The sequence below is a fragment of the Heliangelus exortis genome, chromosome 24 (assembly GCF_036169615.1).
Source record: "Heliangelus exortis chromosome 24, bHelExo1.hap1, whole genome shotgun sequence".
Lineage (NCBI taxonomy): Eukaryota > Metazoa > Chordata > Aves > Apodiformes > Trochilidae > Heliangelus > Heliangelus exortis.
Genome location: NC_092445.1, coordinates 1,467,130 through 1,487,546, shown reverse-complemented (window position 1 = coordinate 1,487,546; position 20,417 = coordinate 1,467,130). Strand labels below are relative to the sequence as shown.

General features: G+C 39.5%; 1 protein-coding gene across 3 annotated transcripts in view; it reads right to left on the bottom strand.

Moving 5' to 3' along the window:
* Window positions 1–503: 503 nt before the first annotated feature.
* The window catches only part of KDM1A (lysine demethylase 1A), a 33,601-nt gene continuing 13,687 nt past the window's right edge, over window positions 504–20,417 (bottom strand). For all 3 annotated transcript variants that reach the window (XM_071767494.1, XM_071767493.1, XM_071767495.1), the window contains 16 exons: window positions 19,030–19,108; window positions 16,355–16,447; window positions 15,495–15,601; window positions 13,618–13,699; window positions 12,360–12,454; window positions 10,834–10,976; window positions 10,432–10,522; window positions 9,706–9,840; window positions 8,941–9,014; window positions 7,979–8,090; window positions 7,473–7,605; window positions 6,545–6,732; window positions 5,531–5,645; window positions 4,729–4,856; window positions 3,924–4,070; window positions 504–3,313 (listed from right to left, as the gene is read on the bottom strand). In XM_071767494.1, coding sequence (XP_071623595.1) covers window positions 3,128–3,313; window positions 3,924–4,070; window positions 4,729–4,856; window positions 5,531–5,645; window positions 6,545–6,732; window positions 7,473–7,605; window positions 7,979–8,090; window positions 8,941–9,014; window positions 9,706–9,840; window positions 10,432–10,522; window positions 10,834–10,976; window positions 12,360–12,454; window positions 13,618–13,699; window positions 15,495–15,601; window positions 16,355–16,447; window positions 19,030–19,108 — 1,908 coding nt within the window. In that variant the 3' untranslated portion in view covers window positions 504–3,127. The remainder of the gene's footprint in view (window positions 3,314–3,923; window positions 4,071–4,728; window positions 4,857–5,530; window positions 5,646–6,544; window positions 6,733–7,472; window positions 7,606–7,978; window positions 8,091–8,940; window positions 9,015–9,705; window positions 9,841–10,431; window positions 10,523–10,833; window positions 10,977–12,359; window positions 12,455–13,617; window positions 13,700–15,494; window positions 15,602–16,354; window positions 16,448–19,029; window positions 19,109–20,417) is intronic.

The following is a 20,417-nucleotide window of genomic DNA, read 5'->3' as shown; positions in this document are numbered from 1 at the left end:
GTAAGGGACAGATTCCACAAGCCCTGTAGGACCTTTGCTAATACAGGACAAGTGACTCTGTAGAGAAGCAGCAGGTTTTAGCAGACATATTGGCAAACCTTAAAGAAATTAATTTTAAAACCATTTGTTCTCTGGATAAGACACACTGCATGATCAATAGGTACAGGTAATCAAAGGGATTTTCACTCTCCACTGACTTTCTAAGGGTGACTTCTTGTGGGGTTCTTGGGTATTTATCCAGCTGATGCTGGTAACACCCAGAACATAAGGTAAATGTATGTAATATATATATATATTAATATAAATATCAAGAGATGTAGTCAGATGAAAAGATTCCTAATAAAAAAAGAGACTGAAGCACCTTAGTGCAGCTGTTCCTCTAGGTTTATGATTGTCACTTGCTAAGATAAAACAGGGAGAACCCATACCTTGCAATTAATTTCCACTATAGGCAAGACCACAGCAAATATTCTCAATTCCACACAAAGACTGCACACAAAGACTCTGAACTAACAGCAGTTTATTGCAAAGTAGATGCTAGCACCTGACAAAAACACAGGCATTTGGAGAACAGAGAAAAGCCACCCTTTGTGCAGACTGACTGCATCATGGTGTTCATCTCCCAACAAACACTCTGAAAGCAACAAACAGGCTACATCAAGCCACAGGGCCTCCTGGTCTCCTCCTGACATTCCTGTTCATGTGCCCACAGCCACCAAGTCGTCACACACCTTCAAAATGGGTAGGAACTACCAGAACTCCACCTCCACCTTCTCAATACAGTGGTCACCAGTTTTCAGGTAACTCTTTGAAAAGGGAAAACAGGACAGTCTGATTGTCAGGTGAAGCATTGTCCCCACTCAGTCAAAACCAACGACAATGTGCACAAGGAAGTTTGTTTGGCAATTTTGTCTCTGACCAATTACTGTGTTGTCTGACAGAATTGGTCTGCTGAATAATCTGCTGAAGTCTCAGAACAAATTTAACATTAATAGGCTGATGCACAACTGGCTTGATATTGTCTGAAAAAGATATGATTTAGCTGTGCTGAGAACTACTTGATTTTCAGTGGGACAGAAGTGCTGTTCTGAGTTTCTGACACTGCTTGACCAAGTGGGGTAACAGTCCTCATGGTGACAGACAACACCACCACTAATCCCAACAGCAAACCACCCCACAAATATGGAGACCTATAGAGGTTGGAAGCCTGGTTACAGAAAACAGCACCCCAATTCCCAGATCCTTTTCCCATCTTAAGTCAGAGTAGCCAAAAGGCAGGATCAGCTCTTGGTGGATTTTAAAGGCCTGTCACACCTCTCATCATGGAACAGGATTTCTCTGGGTAGTGGTTCTGACTTTTACCTGAACATAAGTCAAGTAGAATTAAATCTCAAACTACTCTCTGCTTGATCTCAGTCACCCCCTGGACACCCCTCCTCTATGCCCTGTTGGACTTCCAACTCCTGTCTCACTGCAGTCTGTCTTGTCTGGAAGGGAAAGCAAGAATGAGTTGTGCTGCTCAGGGATAACCCTCTTGATACAGAGATCAAGGAGGAACAAAGTCACAGATTTGGGGAAGGGAGCACTAATTCAGACAGAGATTTGGGACAGAGGGTCCCCCCAGTCCAGCCACTTCAAATTTAGTCCTTGACACCTCAAGACAGACCATTTATTAGTCCTGCTACATCAGAGGCCTTCCCCTTCTCACAGACTGTCAGGACTGCCTCATAGATACCAACACCTAATGAGAAAGCAAACAGGAGATATTAGACATAGTGAGGAGAAAGAATGATCTCCAGCTACTGAGAAGAGACACAAGAAAACAGCAGAAGAAACAGTGCTAGAAGATGGAGAGTCTGTGGCCAAAGATGATAAATCTGTCTAAGCAAGTAGGGGCTGCAGTGACATTTCTGTGTGCATTCAGAAGAAGTGTGGGCAATGTAACTGCAGAGAGATGAACATTAAAGAGGAGGAGGTACCAGTCCTCTAGCAGGTTCAAAACCAAAAGGAAGTTTGGACAGTGTAAAGACATGGGGTCAGAGAGAGTGAAAAATATAAAAAACAGTGTGAACAGAATCTATATTCATAAGAGAGACAAAGAAACTGTAGAAAGAGAAGCATAACAAAAGTTGAAAGAAATAGAAAAAGTCTAATGCTAAATGGGGAAAGAAGGAGAGGGGGAAAGGGACCTAAATGTTTAAATAAGAGTTCTCTGAAACAAAAGGAATACTCTGAGTGCTGAATTTGTAAGAAAAATATTTTGAAAAGCAACCAAACCAAAGAGATTTTCAGAAGCTTAGAAATGACAGCTGCAGCATCATCTCATGAAGCTAAAAGAAATAAACTCAACAGGTACAGAGTGCAGTACAAAGAAGTCAAGAGAGATTAGGTCCTTCACCTAACTTGCTGTCTAGACAATTCCATTTCTATAGACACAAATACAAATAAATTTTCTGCTTTTTATCTTCCAAATATTCAATTCTGATTATTTCTTTTGTTGAAAGTATTTAATAAAATAATATGGTCAGCACATTCTTACTTAATACCAGCTTTTTTTCTTAAACAGGATGCATATAGTGTAGCAACCAGTGAACCATTCTGAAGAGATGTGATTTGCTGTTACTGGTGGGGAAACAGTTGCACCCATTTCTCAAATGCCAGATAAGAACAGACTTGGTGAAAAACTATTAATCTTCAAAACAAAAAGTATAAAAAACCCCAAACAACATTGAAGCTTACAGAAATTCTACACTATTTGTAGTAACCAGCTTCTAGAAGGCCTTGTGCACTTACCAAACTGCAAATACATGTATGGGTAGGAAAAAACCCTAAAAAAACCCTCGAGCTATAAGCTTGACTTTCAAAAAGTACCTGCAGGGTCAAAAAGTCCCTGACCAGCTTGGTAGTAAAGGTGTCTGTGCACCTCAGATAGCTGCAAGAGATTTTCTAAGAGGATACCAAGCCAAAGGCTGATTTTTTAAGGCCATTCTAGCAGAAGTACTATACAGTAACTCATGGCTGAGTCCTTGCAGCAGGTACTGTTCCTATGTGAGTGTCTTCATCCCAAAGCATCCACAACAGCAGCACTGCGGTCTCCTCGCTCCTCTTCTGACACCTTCTGCTTTTCTCACATAGTGGCAGCTTGCTGGGGGGGGACCCCAGGTGTAGGCTGGCGAGGCAAAGTGTACATGGCCCCAAGAAATTGGTCTGCAATGCGACCAGCTTCCCTCAGCCCACTCAGCAAAGCCCCGTGGACAGTCGCAGGGTAGTTGCGGATTGTGTGCTCTCCCGCAAAAAACAGACGAGGAACAGGCTGGGGGGAACAGAGAACACTGTTAGGGCTTGGCCATGTTTTTCAGATACTTTAAGAGTGTTTAAAGTTCTTTAAATACACCACAGTCTCCACTCACACGAAGGTGGCACACAGAAAAGCATCTGTATTAAAAATATTTTAACGCGTCCTGCAAACGACCAAGAAAATCTTTATATTTGCATTTAATTTCACAGGAGGGCTTCATACTTGTAATGACAGTAATATGAGGTAATGTTTTCCAATTATTTGCCAGCATCTTTGCTTTGATACAAAGATAGTAAAGCTCTGCTTGAAAACCAGTACTTTTGGAACCAGATAAACAGGGGAGATTTAATGTCTCCAGCCATATATCGAAAAAGCATTTGAATGTTGTATCTACAGCTCTAAAGCCAAACTGTTAAATGTGTTTAAGACAAATGATATTTTCTGATCCTGGAACATGAACTGCAGCACAGAAAGCAAAGAAAAACTTATAAATGACATCAAACCTAGAAGGAAGATATCATGGACAGAAAACTAAGTATTTTACAAGGTTCTAACCGTTCATCAGAAAATGCAAATTATCTGAAGTTATTGAGGTTTTTCTAAAAAGAATGGAGAGATCTCTCACCTGAGGAGCACCTGGAATGGCTGGTCCTGGAGTGATTGGCTGAGCCATCAAATCATAGTCATTTCCAGAAGATCCAGCTGCTACATAGGAGTATGATCCTCGGGCCCATGGGTCAGCACGCCAGCGGGACACCACGGTCTCCTTAGGCTGAGACAAGAGAGAAACTTGAGTTGCTGACACAGTGCAAGTTCTACAGTTAGTTTAGAACAGTAAAGATGAAAACAGCAAGAACAAAAGACCTTCTGCAAATGCTCATTGTGAAAATGCAAGTTTTATTGCATGATAACACAAAGCAAATAACTTGTCTTTGGTGTCTTTGGTCTTGTTTTCAATATATTACCAGAACCTACTTGTTCTGGCTTGAAGCAGGATAGAACTGATTTGCTTTTAACTCATTTTTCTATTCAGTGAAGTCTCTTATAAATAGCTGCATTTGCCAAAATTAACAGCAAGTTTCTCAGTCAGTGTCTGCTTCTAGGACTGATAATGCTCAATGATTATAGTTACTGCTGGAGAATGGTCTGCAAAACACATCTTATGCTCTGGAAAGAGAAGGTGTGTATGTGACACTCTAGAAAAGCTACTGTCTTACTCAGTCTAAATCTTCTCAAAACCCAACCAAAACCACACACAAAAAAACCCTCTCACCTCCAAAACCCAAATAACCCAAAAGAAACAAAACAAACCATAAACCAAAACCCCACAAACAACCAAAAGGTGGAACATAAACCAAAAACTCAATATTGAGAATTGTCATACATCCTGAAATGCAGAGGAGTTACCCAAAAATGCTGCCTGCACTAACCTGAGGCACAGCACTGCTACCAAATATCCCTTTGAGGATGGCAAGGCACCGTCCCACAATGACATCATCACTGATATTTTCCATGATCCCTGCTGCTTCTCCTGCTACCAAGGCCAACAAAATGGGGGCTGGGGTTGGGTAGGGATTGGGAAGGAGAGAAAAACACAACTGAATTGCTGAAATCAAGCATTTTTATCAGACAAGCTTGAGTTGAACAGAGTCGGATCTGCAGCTAAATCATGAGCTTGAAAACTGAAGAAAGCAAAGGAAAGGAGTCCTAAGTCTTCCACCATCAGATCAAGTTATCAAAAGAAAAATGATTAATGTATGCTATGGTATTATTTAAAATTATCAAGAGAACTGATGTATTAAAAATTAAATTCATGCATTAGCAAGTACAGCATGCAGGACAGAGGAAAGTTTTTCTTTAGTCAGGATATCACCTGTTTGACACAGGAGTCTCCAATGGGATCCAGCACTCATCTAGGCTAAATTTATGGGGACACAATACTTTCCAAACATGTAATTTTAGCAAGTGTTAAAGCAGATGGGTAGCAATGCAATTCAACAGACATAGCCTGGAATTCAGCATTAGCAAACTCCTACTTGTCCATGTTCTGCCCTAATTTACTACAGAATTACTTGGAAGCCAATGGTGCTTTCTGCTTCCATTTGCCCTCCAAAATTTAAATACAAATATTATCTTCTTATCATATCTCTACTTGAATACTAACAGCATCTTAAAAAGTTGTTTCTGTGATTCTCTGTTCTCTCTTAAATCTGAAACATGCACCAAAGCTACCTTTGTACAGGTTCCAAAACAGGAAAAGTTCCCCTCTGCTTGCAGTGGTGCTGCCAACATGACCAAACAAATTGACACTTGGATCCCAGAAGACACGATCAAAACACAACACAACCTAGAAACAAAAAGAATCAAAGAGTTATGAAGAGCACAGGAAAAAAAAACAGAGGGGGGAGGCAATTAGACTCCCTTGTTTACCCCTGGAAAGGTCAAGAAAGGAAAATTTGGTGAATATGCATATTCATAGAACACTTATTGCCTTCCATGAGTTATTATTGCATTGGTGAGGCCACACCTGGAGTATTGTGTCCAGTTCTGGGCCCCTCAGTTCAAGAAGGACAGGGAAGTGCTTGAAAGAGTCCAGCGCAGAGCTACTGAGATGATTAAGGGAGTGGAACATCTCCCTTATGAGGAAAGGCTGAGGGAGCTGGGTCTCTTTAGTTTGGAGAAAAGGAGACTGAGGGGTGACCTCATCAATGTTTTCAAATATGTAAGGGGTGAGTGTCAGGGAGATGGAGTTAGGCTTTTCTCAGTGGTGACCAGTGATAGGACAAGGGGTAATGGGTGTAAATTGGAGCATAGGAGGTTCAAGTTGAATATCAGAAAGAATTTTTTTACTGTAAGGGTGACAGAGCCCTGGAACAGGCTGCCCAGGGGGGTTGTGGAGTCTCCTTCACTGGAGACATTCAAAACCCACCTGGACACGTTCCTAGGGGATGTACTCTAGGGGGCCCTGCTCTGGCAGGGGGGGTTGGACTAGATGATCTTTGAGGTCCCTTCCAACCCCTAGGATTCTAGGATTCTATGATTCTATGATTATGCTCTCAAAACTTTTCTGGTTAAGAAGCTACTGCAGACACACTGCATCAATCTACTTCTGAAACTGAGCAGTAAAAAAGGGGTTCTTACAGTTCTTCAGATAACTTTTAGCACCAAAATCTAGCAAAACAGAAGTAGAAAAAGAATACTTCCTCTCATCCACCATTCATGCAGCTCCCTCAATGCCCAAGTCACCTTGTTAAGGTTGCCAAATCCCATCCTCTGCACTGCAGATGTTTTCCACTCAGGAAGAGGTGGCACAAACTGCACTGCTGGAGGCTGCTGCTTCAACACTCCCAAGGGCAGAGTACACAGCACAGCATCACATTTGTAAATAAAAGTCTGGCTGGTAGATCGGGTATTTACAGCTATCACTTCACAGCCTGGAAAATGGAGAGAAAAACAGTAATTTAGTAGGCCAGGAGAAAAGAATTTTGGATTAAAAATTAAAGAAACTACCATAAAAACACATCCACATCAGAAAACATTTTGTTTGTGAAAACAGCTCTACACTAACAATTACTTAAGTTGTAGGCACATCCCAGAAACTAATTTACACAGCATCTGAAAACACCCATAAACCAAATGTTCATTTAAGGCCAGTAAATTATGTTTAAATATATGCATAAATAAATAGCAAGTAGAGAGTGAGCCTCTCATGGAGTTGCTCTTCCAGCTGGCAGTTTCCCAAGCCCAGTGATCTGAAGATCAAAAAGACCTATTCCTTCCATTTGTTTGAATCCATATTACATTTATTTATACTTCTGTTACCAAATCCTGTGGCACCAAGTCTTAAGCAGTCCAAGACCACTTACTCCAAACATTTCAATTGATGAAGGAAACAGAAGAATAAATGTGCATTTGTGAATCAGTAAATTCTGAAACAACTGAAAAGAACTAAGTAAAATCACAGAAATGAACAAAAATCATCCACAGAAACGAACAAAAAAACCCAGCTTCCTACACAATTAATCACAGTAAGAAATGTGGCTGCTTATCTAACCCAAAACATGCACTGAGAGACTGTTTATGAGATCAATTTTCACATCTGCAGAAGCACTGAAATCTGTTTGCTGAGATCCTGTTCTCTCAGCAGTTTTCCAGGGGAGTTGGTTTCATCTACCTGATGCTGTGTAGCGAACCTGTCGGACTGCTGTGTTTAATTTAATATCCAACCCTTCTGCCAAGGCTACAGGCACACAGGAATATCCATTCCTCACAGTCAAGTGACTGCCTGTGAATTCAAAGTCATCATCCTGAAATGCATAAAAATGTACCCATATAATTCAACAGAAAACAATCAATCAGCAACTCTACACAACAGTAACATTTTTTTCAAAAACTTGTTCTCTAACAGCAAGTGAAACAAATTTGAAATCTTTCCTGTTTATGAGTTAAGTCCTAAATACAGGAACTTTCACACACAGTATTATTAGAGGTTGTTTTGGCACTAATAAAAAGATGTCTGGAATTTCATCAGCAAATAACCACTTAAGAGCCCAGTAACTGCATAGAATCAGATAGCACTTAAGTATTTAGAAACAGTTAACTTTGATAAGCTTCCATGAAAATGCAATAAATACAGCTTAAATCCCAGTGTATTGCTGAATTAATACATTATTTAGCTACCTGGTCCCAGTGCTTCAGTGAAAGTGTAGATAGGGGTGTAGCATTAGCAAATTCTAGGTTTGCAAAATGCCAGTCCAGTATTTGCCTGTCTCTTGATGACAGATAAACATCACTAGAAAAAAACCAAACATAATACAAAAGACATTTAGTTGCCAGAGCAGGATGTTGCAAATGTATTGATTCTGAACATTTAATCCAAGTTTTTGTTTGAGCTCCTGCTTAGTGGAGAATAAATGTTCAGAACTCCTTTGTGAAAGATGAGTGTCAAAAACCAGGGAATTCACATTTTCAAAGTGGAGATATTCAAGATATTCTAAGTTAATTTTAGACTTATAAGTAAAAGTTACATCAATGCACCATGCTCAGTGATATAAAGCTGGGGGAAGAAAAAGAATGGGAGGGATAAGTGACAGTGTTGGCCTTCCCCAGTTTCTATTACATGTTTTGGACTCCTGTTTTCCTGGACAAGGTTGAACACCTGCCTATGGCCAGGAATGAATAATTCTTTGTTTTGCTTTGCTTGTGTGCACTGCCTCTTCTTCACCTATTAAACTGTCAGTATCTCAACACAGGAGTTTTCTCCCTTCCACTCTTCTGATTCTCTTCCCCCATCCCCTTGGAAGGGAGTAAGCAAGCAACTGCCCAGGGCTGAGCTGCCAGCTGGGGTTAAACCAAGGCAGTGTGTTTCATTTTTGATGAGGATTTCAAATCTCAAAGGCTTCCTGAGATCAGTCACTGCTTACAGCCAGAATTTCCACTGAAATGTTTCTGCCCAAGTCACCTCTGAAACCAAAGAAGGTAAGAGCTAAAGGTGAGGGAGATCAAACTTCATGTTTGTCCCTTCCTAATACCTTGAGCTACAGTAATTAAAAGAAAGGATACCACACCACTTTTGAAGCTCAGTGAGAACTGGTAAAAAACCTGCTTTCCTGAGTATTTACTTTTATAATTTGCATCTTTACCTTGGTGGATTGGCTTCAAGTTCTTGTAATTTCTCTTCCAGCTTTCCTTGTGTTTCTGCTAATTCATCATATTCCTAATGAGATTAAAGACTAACATTAAAATCAGTTGACAGGCAAAAGGTCTTAAAAGGCATCACATAGCATCACCTGGACCTAATCTCAACATAAAACAGTTCCAAATAAAGGAACCCATCTTCTGTTGAAGAAGTAGCTGAAAAATGATCCTTGGTTTTATCTGACTGGGGTTAGCAAGGTGTTTTTCACCACTGAAGGCAGAACAATTTTTAAAGTTTCCTTTTTAAGGCATATTTCCACATCAAGACTAATTCTGCTTGATAAGACCAAGCTCTCTAAATAATCTTTGCCTAGAAAGAAGCCTTTTACTTGGGAAAGCACCTCTTTTACCTTAGAGAGTCTCTCTTCAGACACAGATTTTATTTACAGACTACTAGGAGACTCAGTGGTACTAAAAGACCAAGCCTGACCTAAAATTTACCCTTTAAAACAGCAAATGCTGTGTGACATGAGGCAGCACAGACTGTCACCTAAAACCAAGCTTTCAACACCTCACCACTCTCCATCTTTAGCCATGAAAAACAGGTATCTAAAGGTACTTAATGCAGCCCTGCTACAACCATCAACCACATTCTCTTCAGAGTCTTGGATCCCATTGAGAGAAATGGAAACATTTATATTGGCTAAGTTTATCTGGCTGCTGCAGTCCTCAGAAACCACCATACCTGGTGTATGTATCTCTACTTTTACCTTGCAAAGTGCTGTAAGGTCTCTGTGTTTGCTTTTCACAAGGAACTCTGCTGTAATATCCCGAGGTGGCTTCACTTCTGATGCTTCCTTATACTGCTGATGAAGTTCTTTAATCTTCTCTTTTAAATTCACCATCTTTTTCAGGTGGAGAAGGAAAAGGGAGAAGAAAAAAAAAAAAAAAAGATAAGGGAAGGCAGATCTCATGGCAATTACTGTGTAAAATGAATTTTCACAACTTAAACAATGCCATTATACCAATGAGATTTCCTGGTTTTGGCAGGTGTTACTTACACACAATTCTACCTCCAAGAAAGCACAATAAATATCACCAAACTGAAAACAACATGGCTCAAACTCAACATCATTTCTTACAAAATATGCTGCAAATTACTTAGGATATGAAAGCTGTCCCCAGGTATTTTCAACCTGAGATAGTTCCTTGGAGAAGTAAAGATGTCATCTACCACAACCAAAAACATTGTAAGTAGCCCCAAAACACTGCTTCTACACTGAAAATCAGATTCTGTCTTATCTTGTGTATAATGACTCCTCAAAAAGAGAGACTCCTTTGAGCTAACATTGCTTCTGGGCAGGTCTTAAATGAACAAGATACATTTAAGAACATGAATGGAAATGTTTTTATATTTTCCATGGAAGTTAATGCATCTTTTGCCACTTCCTGAGGAGCACAATGCTGTCCTCTCTTCCTAAATGTCACCATCTCACCTTATTAAGAAGATCTTTCAATTCTTCCTGTGTTTTCACAATTTTTTTCCAGTGTTCAATCTGCTCATCCTTTACATGCTTCTCCTGCAATCTGGAAAAGGTGGAAAGTGAGTCAGCTCAGAAAAAAATCCTCCTGTTTTTGAGAAAAATCTAACCACTGTAATGAAATAAAAGCATGTGTGAGGGGTTATTTTAGTAAACACTTGTGTGGCAATTAGGAAATTATATTTGGCATGATTTGCTTCAATAAACAACAGCTACACAAAGGAGAACTCAGCAGAGGCCAAAGAGCTGTATTAAGTGGTCAGTGCTCATCCTAGGAGCACCACAATTGTTTCAGGTATCTTTTGGAAAATCCTCCATGAAACAGGAAAGTCTGCCACAACCAGAGAAGTCACTTACTGTATGACAACCTCCAGAGCCTGACCTAGGGAGACAGGCTTATTATTGAGAACATTAAAATCCAACTGATGACTGAGATAGGAGGTGGCTTCCAGCAGACGATTAAATTCTTGCTCCACCATTTCATCTTTCTCTTTTGGAACCTAGGAGCCAAAAGAACAAGCTTTCTTCTTAGTATCTTAGCCATAAATAAAAAAATCAGCAAAGCTCAAATCCTCAGAGACAAGATACTTGAAGTAGCACAGAGAAAATTTAAATAAAAACTAGAACAATGACAGATGACTTTCTCTAGCACAGTCTAAATTCACAACACCTTTTAACAAACTCAAAATCTTACCACTCCCTAAACCAGAGGAATAAGAAAGGCAGGGTGCAGATAAATTCTCAAAAGCAGTGTTAAAAAAAAAAAAAAGCATCACATGCCCTAAACAACAGAGGCATTTCTAAAGTATAACAAAAATGCAGCTGAGAATATTAAATAATTTAATAGCCTTGGCTCTCCCAAGTGGTCAGACACCAAGGTCTGTAAACACATTATCACTTTGCTAGGATGTCTGGCCAAAGAAGAGCTGGCAAACCATGCCAACTGGCTTCTCTTGCATGAGGAAAACCAAACCAACTTCCAGGCACACAGATTTCCTTACTGGAAGGTGTGTTCAGAGCTCCAGGAGCTCCCCAATGGGACAAAAGGCCACTCTGGTGGTGGGATGGTTTTACTTAATCACAGGCTCTAGAAGGCTTTGCACAGCTCAGTGAAGTGGACAGTAACTCATCTTTTCAAGTGCTCAGCATCAACTTAGGACCAGTTTCTCTAGGATGATTGAGGAAGCACTGCAGGACACTTCCAGAACAGTGGGATTTTACTGTACTGAAGAAACTCATTAAAATTGTCTGGGAATATCTGTTAGGTATTAATAGCTGCATGTGCTGAAAAGAGCAAGCATGGTTAAACCCAGACTACATTAAACAAAGAATAGAGAAAAACCACTGATGAGTATAAGGGAAAAATCAGCATGAGGAAAAGAGACAAGCATCCACTTCAGAAAGCCTGGGAAAGATCTTGGCTGATTGTTTACCAGAGCAAAAAGAGCTTGAGAGGTGCTTTTAGGAGTGCCCAGCCCATCCCTAAGACTCTAACAAAAGACTCTTTTCCAGTTCTTTTTCACCCCTCACTCAAAGCATACCCTGTGTTGACTGGGAAGTTTTATCAGTACCTCATTGCTGTCATTAGGATACTTCTTCAGCTTACAGCTGGCCACTCAGTCTTGTGCCAAGAGCTCTGTAGCTCTTTCTTGTCTGGTTTTTTCCAGACAAACACTGGGGTCCACAGCAGTCATATTGTAAGGATACCAAAATACTTCAACAAAGCTACTATGAACAACACAACTATAAGGAAAGTTCAAAATGCAAACTTTTTTGTCACTTCCCAATGATACACCCACCACTCACTTGACCTTTGCATTCCTGAACCACACTAGAGCACTGGGTACACTTTTTTTTTCCCATGAAAACAGCATCAGACTTACAGCTTGTCCATTTGCTTCATAAAGTGGACATTTTTGTTTGATCTTAGCCAGTTCCATATTCACTTGTTTGCTGACCACAGCCATGGGATTTCCTCCTGGAAAATATTTTGTATAGTTAGTTAATAGAGTACTTCTGCAAAGTTTGCCTGCAATTCAATAAAAATTCTGCAGTTAGAGCTATTTCAGAGACTAAATGCATCAACTCCAGGGCAAAATACATTCCAGTGAAGTAGCTTAACACTGCCTGAGGTTTGGTCTTCACAGCAATTCTTGCAACAAGGTCATGAAAAAAAATCCTTGCCCACCAACATTTAAAGGACCACATGCAAAAAGGGTTCATAACAAAAGTGGAGTTCTGGGGTGACAGCAACCTTAGTATGAATCAGAACTTTTACATATATTCTAAATGTTTGTGAGCAATGTGTTTGTAAAGCCAAGGAAAGCTCCCATAGCCACAAAATAATTTCAGGAGCTTTTGAAAGTGTGTTGACATTGAGAGGGAACCTGAAGAATTTAATTTCTAAAAAAACTGGTGGAACTCCAACAAGTGACACTAGTGAATACAGTGTATGAGGATGAACTATCCACATAAACCATACCTGTAACATGTGTAACTAAACAGATCTGAAAGGGATTTAGCAGATTTGGGGTCTCTCCCATCTTGTAAATTTGCTATGTATCTGTTCTTATTTACTGTGCTTTTAGCTACTCAAACAACCTTCAAGCTACAATCTTACTTCTCCATGTTCAGTCTCAGCTTACACTTCAGAAGATCCAAAAGAACAACAAAGAAAGCTGCCCAGAAAATTAGCCCAGGGACCCAAGCTCAGAATCCACTGAAAAAAGTGGGAAAAAGAGTTTTAGAAAAAGCTGCTGAGCAAGTGAGTCCAGTGCAAATATCACTTTAAAGGAATTGGGCAAAGGCACAGACACACAGAGGGACACTGCCAAAGAGAAAAGAATTCCACTAAGCACATGCAAACTGTAAAAGAATGGATCTTCAACAGTTTGATGATGTGAGAAACCCCTGTATGATCTGAGTGACCAAGAGCTATGGCAACAACAAAAATCCCAACTTTTAGTGTGGGTTACCATCTGTTCTCAAGATTCCCTGCTGAAAAAAGCTAAATGCCACTGAGGCAGTTGAAAACAGTTGAAAATACCCTCTTATTTTGGCCAGGAAATAATATCAGGTTTCAGATTTGTAATATCTTATCCCAGTTTTCTTCCTCCCTCCTTTATATTTTGAACAACTCACCTAGTCCTGTTACCACCATTGCTCCTAGATCAGCAACATAGTTCCCTTTCCGAAAGGTAGCAACTCTTCCTCCTACTCGGTCCTTTCAAAAGCACAATTTATTAAACCTCTGGTAACATTCAGCAATAAATCTCACTTAAATATCATCACTTAACCTCCTACAGATGGCATAAGTATTCCCTTATCCAAAGGTTCAATAAAGAAAATGTACACTTTTTTTCCAAGACCAACAAATGAACACTTGATTCCCCTAATTTGAAGAAAAAAACATTAACATTGCATTAAAAAAAAGGAAAAAGATGCCTAACCTAATTTGGACAGATTTAACTATGTTTACAGTAAGATCTACTAGAATTCCTACTCCTTTCTACCACAAAATCCAAAGGCTCTATGGGAAGTGGTTCAGCTGTGCCAGAAAAAACTAAATTTTAGGGTTAGAAAAATCATCAGCCAATTATACCTATCTGTTCTCTGGACCCAGCTGTCAACCAAGATAACCATGAACCAACAGGCTGGTTTAGATTCAGGAAAAAAAGGGTCTGATTCTCTCATATACTACTAACTTAGGAATAACACTCATTTTCCTATTACTTTAAACCTAATAATAAAAAAAAGTTGCCTTCTCCTACTCTCAACCCAGCTAGCAGGATGATATCAGAGAGAAATATCAATTACAAATGGGCAAAGATCCCAAACAACTATCACATCAAAATGTAAAGTTTGATTTTTAGTAATTAAATCAGCAATTCAGAAGTGTATAAACAGACTAAAAAGTTATGGGCACAGAGAAACTACCACCTGAACCACTGACATCATAATGCAAGAAAACGTGAGACAGCCTGAAACAATAAAAAAAATACACACTACTTAAGAACAGATATGCAGCAGTCTAGAGAAAAATGACTGGAAAATAGTAGGCATTATTTTAAAACAGTGTCTTGCCAGACCTACATATTGGTTATAACAAAGATGGATAGAATAAACCCAGCTTACAGCACAAATCTTTCTTCCTGCTGAAAAAACCCCACATAAAACAACCCAAACCCAAACCAAAGCAGCAAAACAAACCCACAATACATTCAGATGAGAAAGAGACTCCTAAACAAGTAGATTTTTGCACTTTACTCTAGTGGTACAAAACCTGTAGCACAGAACCAGCAGTTCTTACTCCCCACTAACAAGAGTGGGAGATAGCAAAATGAAGTGCCTGAAACATTAATAAAGACCTTAAATCTTTGCTAAAAAAGTGTCAAAGGCAAAAACACTAAGAAAATTGAGCTGGGAAGTAAAACAAGATAAATTCCAGCTGAATAGGTGAATGGATTTATTTATTTTAAATTAGGATCAAGCTGTTCTCAGTTGATTAGCTTATGTAAAAATCTTCCACTTTAACAAAAAGGAGATTCCACTTAGGGCTGGATATAAAAGAATACTTCATTAGTGGAAGATCAATCCACTAGTTTATGGACCACAACATGAAGCTCTGAATTAAGGCAGACTTAATAGGTGCAAGAAAAATACCTTGCTTGATATTGTATAACAATTACAAACAATTACAAACAATTATTCTATATAATAATTTTTTGAAATACAGACTTGCATTCTGTTAAAGGAAGGAGATTCCAGAGTGTTGATGGAGTAAGCTTATGACTTAATCACTCACTACACACTGATAAAGCCTCCTTTTTCAGGAGGACAGATACACTTATATCCTTTTAAGACAAGTTTTGTACCCAGCAATATAAATCCTGACTGTAGCTACACACAGGCTTCCCAATCTTGGGCCTGGCACTAGGGCACTTAGACTTCTGCTACTACTAAATGTGGTTACTGGTTAATTTCCAATCTAGAAAAAAAACCAGCACAGAAATTCCTACCCTGGCTTCCAGAACTGTGACATCCATCCCAAAACTCTGCAGCTGGCGAGCTGCTGCCAATCCAGAGACTCCAGAACCAATAATGATCACCTTTCCAGTCTTCTTGGCTAAAAAAAGGGAAAAATAAGCTACAGGCTCTGTATGTACAATCAGGTTGCATTTAAGAGGTACAATGAACACAGAGAAGCTTTCTTCTCATTAGTAGTTCTGGCAGAATAAGCTCTTAAACAAAGCAAAAAAATCACAAGATGAAAATTGAAGTAATTATGTACCTAGTATGGGAACAGTAAAACACTTCACACTTTTTCTTAATGAGACAGGTACATGAAAAGTACACAATTACTCCATCTGTGACAGGACCAATACAGGAGGAAAAATACTGTTTGAAGAACTGTTTGAAGAAACTGATTTTTTTTTTACATACAATGAGACAAAATATCATGGTTTTATTTCCTTCTGCCCCAGAAAAATAAAACCTAAACAGGACAGACAAGTTCAGCAGCTGTAAAATTTAAGTGTCATATAAGCATGTAATAGATGTGTTTCTCTTTTTTTATTCAAATAAGAAACAAGGATAACTCATTAAATTGTGACAGGCACCAAATTACCTACAGATTTCCAAACATTTTGCCTCTTAAAGTTATTTACTTAAACACATGGATTCTTCATTCCAAAATAAAAACCATGGACACTGATAGTCAGATGGCTTTCCAGCTTTTTAAAAATTTTTAAAATATTTTTATCATTATTTTTTATTTTCTCACCATCACAATCCTACAAGAAGCACTCAAAAATTTGTCCTAACAAATCCCAGAACGAGGAACAAAACTACAATTAAACACAAATTTCAAGTTTCTTACTTGGAAGGGGCTTCACTCTTTTGTAGATACCAAAGTTGATTAGACCATGACGCTCCAAATAGCTGTGAACCCTGTGCACAAGCACTGTGTCACCTGAAAGATTGTCATGTTTTAAAATTATTCTGTACATTTGTCAGCAGGTGGGTACTGAAAACATATCTAAAGCAAATGTGTCACAGCAGAAATGCAGCAAAATTACCCTGAACACATCCCTTTCTGGACTGCAGTTGTCCTACTGAAGAATCCACCTTGAAGAAGGTTCAGGTTTGGGGATAAGGTTTGGGGATAAGGTTTGGGGATAAGGTTTGGGGATAAGGTTTGGGGATAAGGTTTGGGGATAAGGTTTGGGGATAAGGTTTGGGGATAAGGTTTGGGGATAAGGTTTGGGGATAAGGTTTGGGGATAAGGTTTGGGGATAAGGTTTGGGGATAAGGTTTGGGGATAAGGTTTGGGGATAAGGTTTGGGGATAAGGTTTGGGGATAAGGTTTGGGGATAAGGTTTGGGGATAAGGTTTGGGGATAAGGTTTGGGGATAAGGTTTGGGGATAAGGTTTGGGGATAAGGTTTGGGGATAAAGTTTGGGGATAAAGTTTGGGGATAAGGTTTGAGGTTCAGGTTTGGGGTTCAGGTTTGGGGATAAGGTTTGGGGTTCAGGTTTGGGGTTCAGGTTTGGGGATAAGGTTTGGGGATAAGGTTTGGGGATAAGGTTTGGGGATAAGGTTTGGGGATAAGGTTTGGGGATAAGGTTTGGGGATAAGGTTTGGGGATAAGGTTTGGGGATAAGGTTTGGGGATAAGGTTTGGGGATAAGGTTTGGGGATAAGGTTTGGGGATAAGGTTTGGGGATAAGGTTTGGGGATAAGGTTTGGGGATAAGGTTTGGGGATAAGGTTTGGGGATAAGGTTTGGGGATAAGGTTTGGGGATAAGGTTTGGGGATAAGGTTTGGGGATAAGGTTTGGGGATAAGGTTTGGGGATAAGGTTTGGGGATAAGGTTTGGGGATAAGGTTTGAGGTTCAGGTTTGAGGTTCAGGTTTGAGGTTCAGGTTTGAGGTTCAGGTTTGAGGTTCAGGTTTGAGGTTCAGGTTTGGGGTTCAGGTTTGCTGGTTTTGACACAATCTGTTTTCCATGCTATGCTACAGTTCTGAATACTACCTGAGAAGTTAGATAGGGCATTAAATGCTTCTGCTTATTTAGTGTGGAAGAACAACTTGTCTGAAATTGACTACCATATAACCACAGAACAGCTAAGGGTGGAAGGGACCTTAAAGATCATCTAGTTCCAACCCCCCTGCATGAGCAGGGACACCTTCTGCTAGATGAGGCCGTTCAAGGTCCCATCCAGGGAAGGAGCAGCCACATCTTCCCTGGACAACCTTTTCCAGCATCTCACCACCCTCACCACAAAGAATTTTTTTCCTGGTGTCTAACCTAAACCTCCCCCTTCAAGTCTGAGACCACTGCCCCTTGTCCTTTTGCTACACACCCACGTAAAAAGCCCTACCCCAGCTTTCCTGTAGGCCTCCTTCAGAGACTGGAAAGGTCACTTTGGAGCCTCCTTTTCTCCTGGCTGAACAACTCCAACTTCTTCAGCCTGTCTTCACAGGGGAGATGCTTCAGCCCTCTGATCATTCTAGTAGCTCTCCTCTGGACATGTTCAAGGAGCTCTATGTCCTTCTTATGTTGAGGACTCCAGACCTCAACAGTCCTCCAGGTGGGGTCTTACAGGAATAGGGTAGAGGGGAAGAACACCTCCCTTGATCATCTCTCTATACTTCTTTTTGCAGCTCAGGACATGGTTGGCTTTCTGGGCCAAGCACACACTGACAACTCCTGTTGAGCTTCTGGTTCACCCCCACCCCCAAGTCCTTCTCCTCAGGGCTTTCCACAATCCCTTCTTCTCCCAACCAGTACTGCCTCAATGCAGGTGCAGAACCTTGCACTTGTTAAACATCATGCAGTTTGTATGAGCTAACTTCAAGCCTCTCAAGGTCCCTCTGGATGGCTACAAAAATCTGGAGACCTTACCATGGAACTGTAATGCAGTTTGCCAGTACTAAGCCAACCCATTACTGAAGCAGTGAATTCTCATTTTTATTTTTCTAAACACAGCAATTCACTATTTTGCAATAATTCACAGTGTATCCACGTTAAAGTCAGCAGTATTTTCTTCTTTAATGACTCTCTCTTTGTGACTCCCCTCCACCCTTTTTCAGTTTGTTAGGAACTTTCTTCAGAAGAGTGCAAAACTCAACATTGGAAAGCACCAACTTCTTGCTCTTTTACTCTCTTACTTCTGTCACCACAGCCACTCAGTTTATGCTTTACATAACCTTTTAATGCCTCCCAGAAACCTTATGATTAAGAAAATCTCACAGCTGCAAACCACCATGAAGTTGCAGCAAATGTTAGAACCTTCATGTAAATTTACTTGCTGGGAAGCTTCTGTAACAACCCATCTTTTTCCCAGCTTGTTTGAATGCTGCTAGGGATTTATTTCTTTACCAGACAAAAAGAAGCCTAACATGCCCTAAAACATAAGCATACTGCAGTATCACATTCTCTATATGGACACTCATGGACTTCCACTAACAAAAGGACCCACCTTAATTCTGAGCAACCAAAACCAAAGAAAAAATTAGAAATGATGTGTTTTTGGCAGTAAAAGGTGACTTACTGTTATAAGGTGCTTCTAACTGCTGAATAGTTGCTTCAAATGTCAACTGAATCTTTGGGTTATCCAACCAGAGCTGCAGCTGTATTTAAACAAACAATAAGACACATTATATTAAGCAATACAAAAGAGGTATTTTCCACATGTGTTTGTTACTGTTAGATGAAAGAATTAAAACTTTGGCAGCACTATCCAAGCTGCACTGAACTTTGCCTTCTAGTGTTCTTCAAGATGAATATGATTGATTTTAACTTCCTACACCATATCAAATCAGTGGAAATACATCAAATTAGCAACCTCCTGGTCACTCATACAAGAAAACATATACTGAAATAACAAAAACTACAAAATGGAAGCAGCAGGATGTTTACACATAAAGCCTTCCTTCCAGCTGCATGGCAAGTGGGGTATGTGTGATACTTAAACTGGACATGCAACACCAGCCAGCATCTGATTTTTTGGCATCAAATTTCACATGATTTTGTAAAAGCTAAAGAAGTGTGTGTCCTCTTATGAACTTTATTTATCTCACACCTTTAATCATCCTTTGATGAGTAACACTATCATGGACTTCACTGACCATATTTACATAAGAAAGAACATTTAGAGGACAGTTACAGCTCAAAACTGAAGTAGAAGTAGCTGCCTTTGAAGTATTAATTGTCACCTCATGCTAGACAAAAAAATAATATAACAAAATATAGACAGAAAGAATAATCTTAACCATTTTTTGTTTCTTTTTTAAGTAACTCCTCCTTTGTAGCATGGATGGCAATAATTAATAAATAACATTTAACTGTTCAATGCCTATATTCAAGGCTTCATATGTATCATCTCTACACCATTTTACATTCCAGGATTAGTCATTTATTCTGGTATTTCTCTACAATTGCACTACTTCACAACTCCTCTCAGATACCAAATGAAAGTGGAAATTATACACGTATAGTGAAAAAATTAAGAAAGAATTTCCATATCATTTGGGGGGGCCACTTGAGGCAAATTTTCACCTTTAGAACAGTACATTATTCTACTTGTTTTGCCAGTAATTTTTAACAATATTCTTTCTGATCATTTGAGTACATAACTATTTTGTAGTTCTTGGCATCATAACACCAAGATTCTGTTCTCAGCTGGAAGTGAAAAACCCATATCCTGTATTTTTATATATAAAGTATGCATACATACAATTACTGTCATTATTCACATTCTTTTACTTTATTTTAAATTCATATCATCCATGTTATCATCACACACTTACTCTCAAGAGTCTTCATCTTTTGTAGTCCTCATTTTACCTCCTGGAGTAATTTAGTAGGTGCAGCAAATGACCATTTCTTTATTTTAGCTCTCCAAATACACAGGACAGTGCAGGCTTAAAAAGTTTTTAA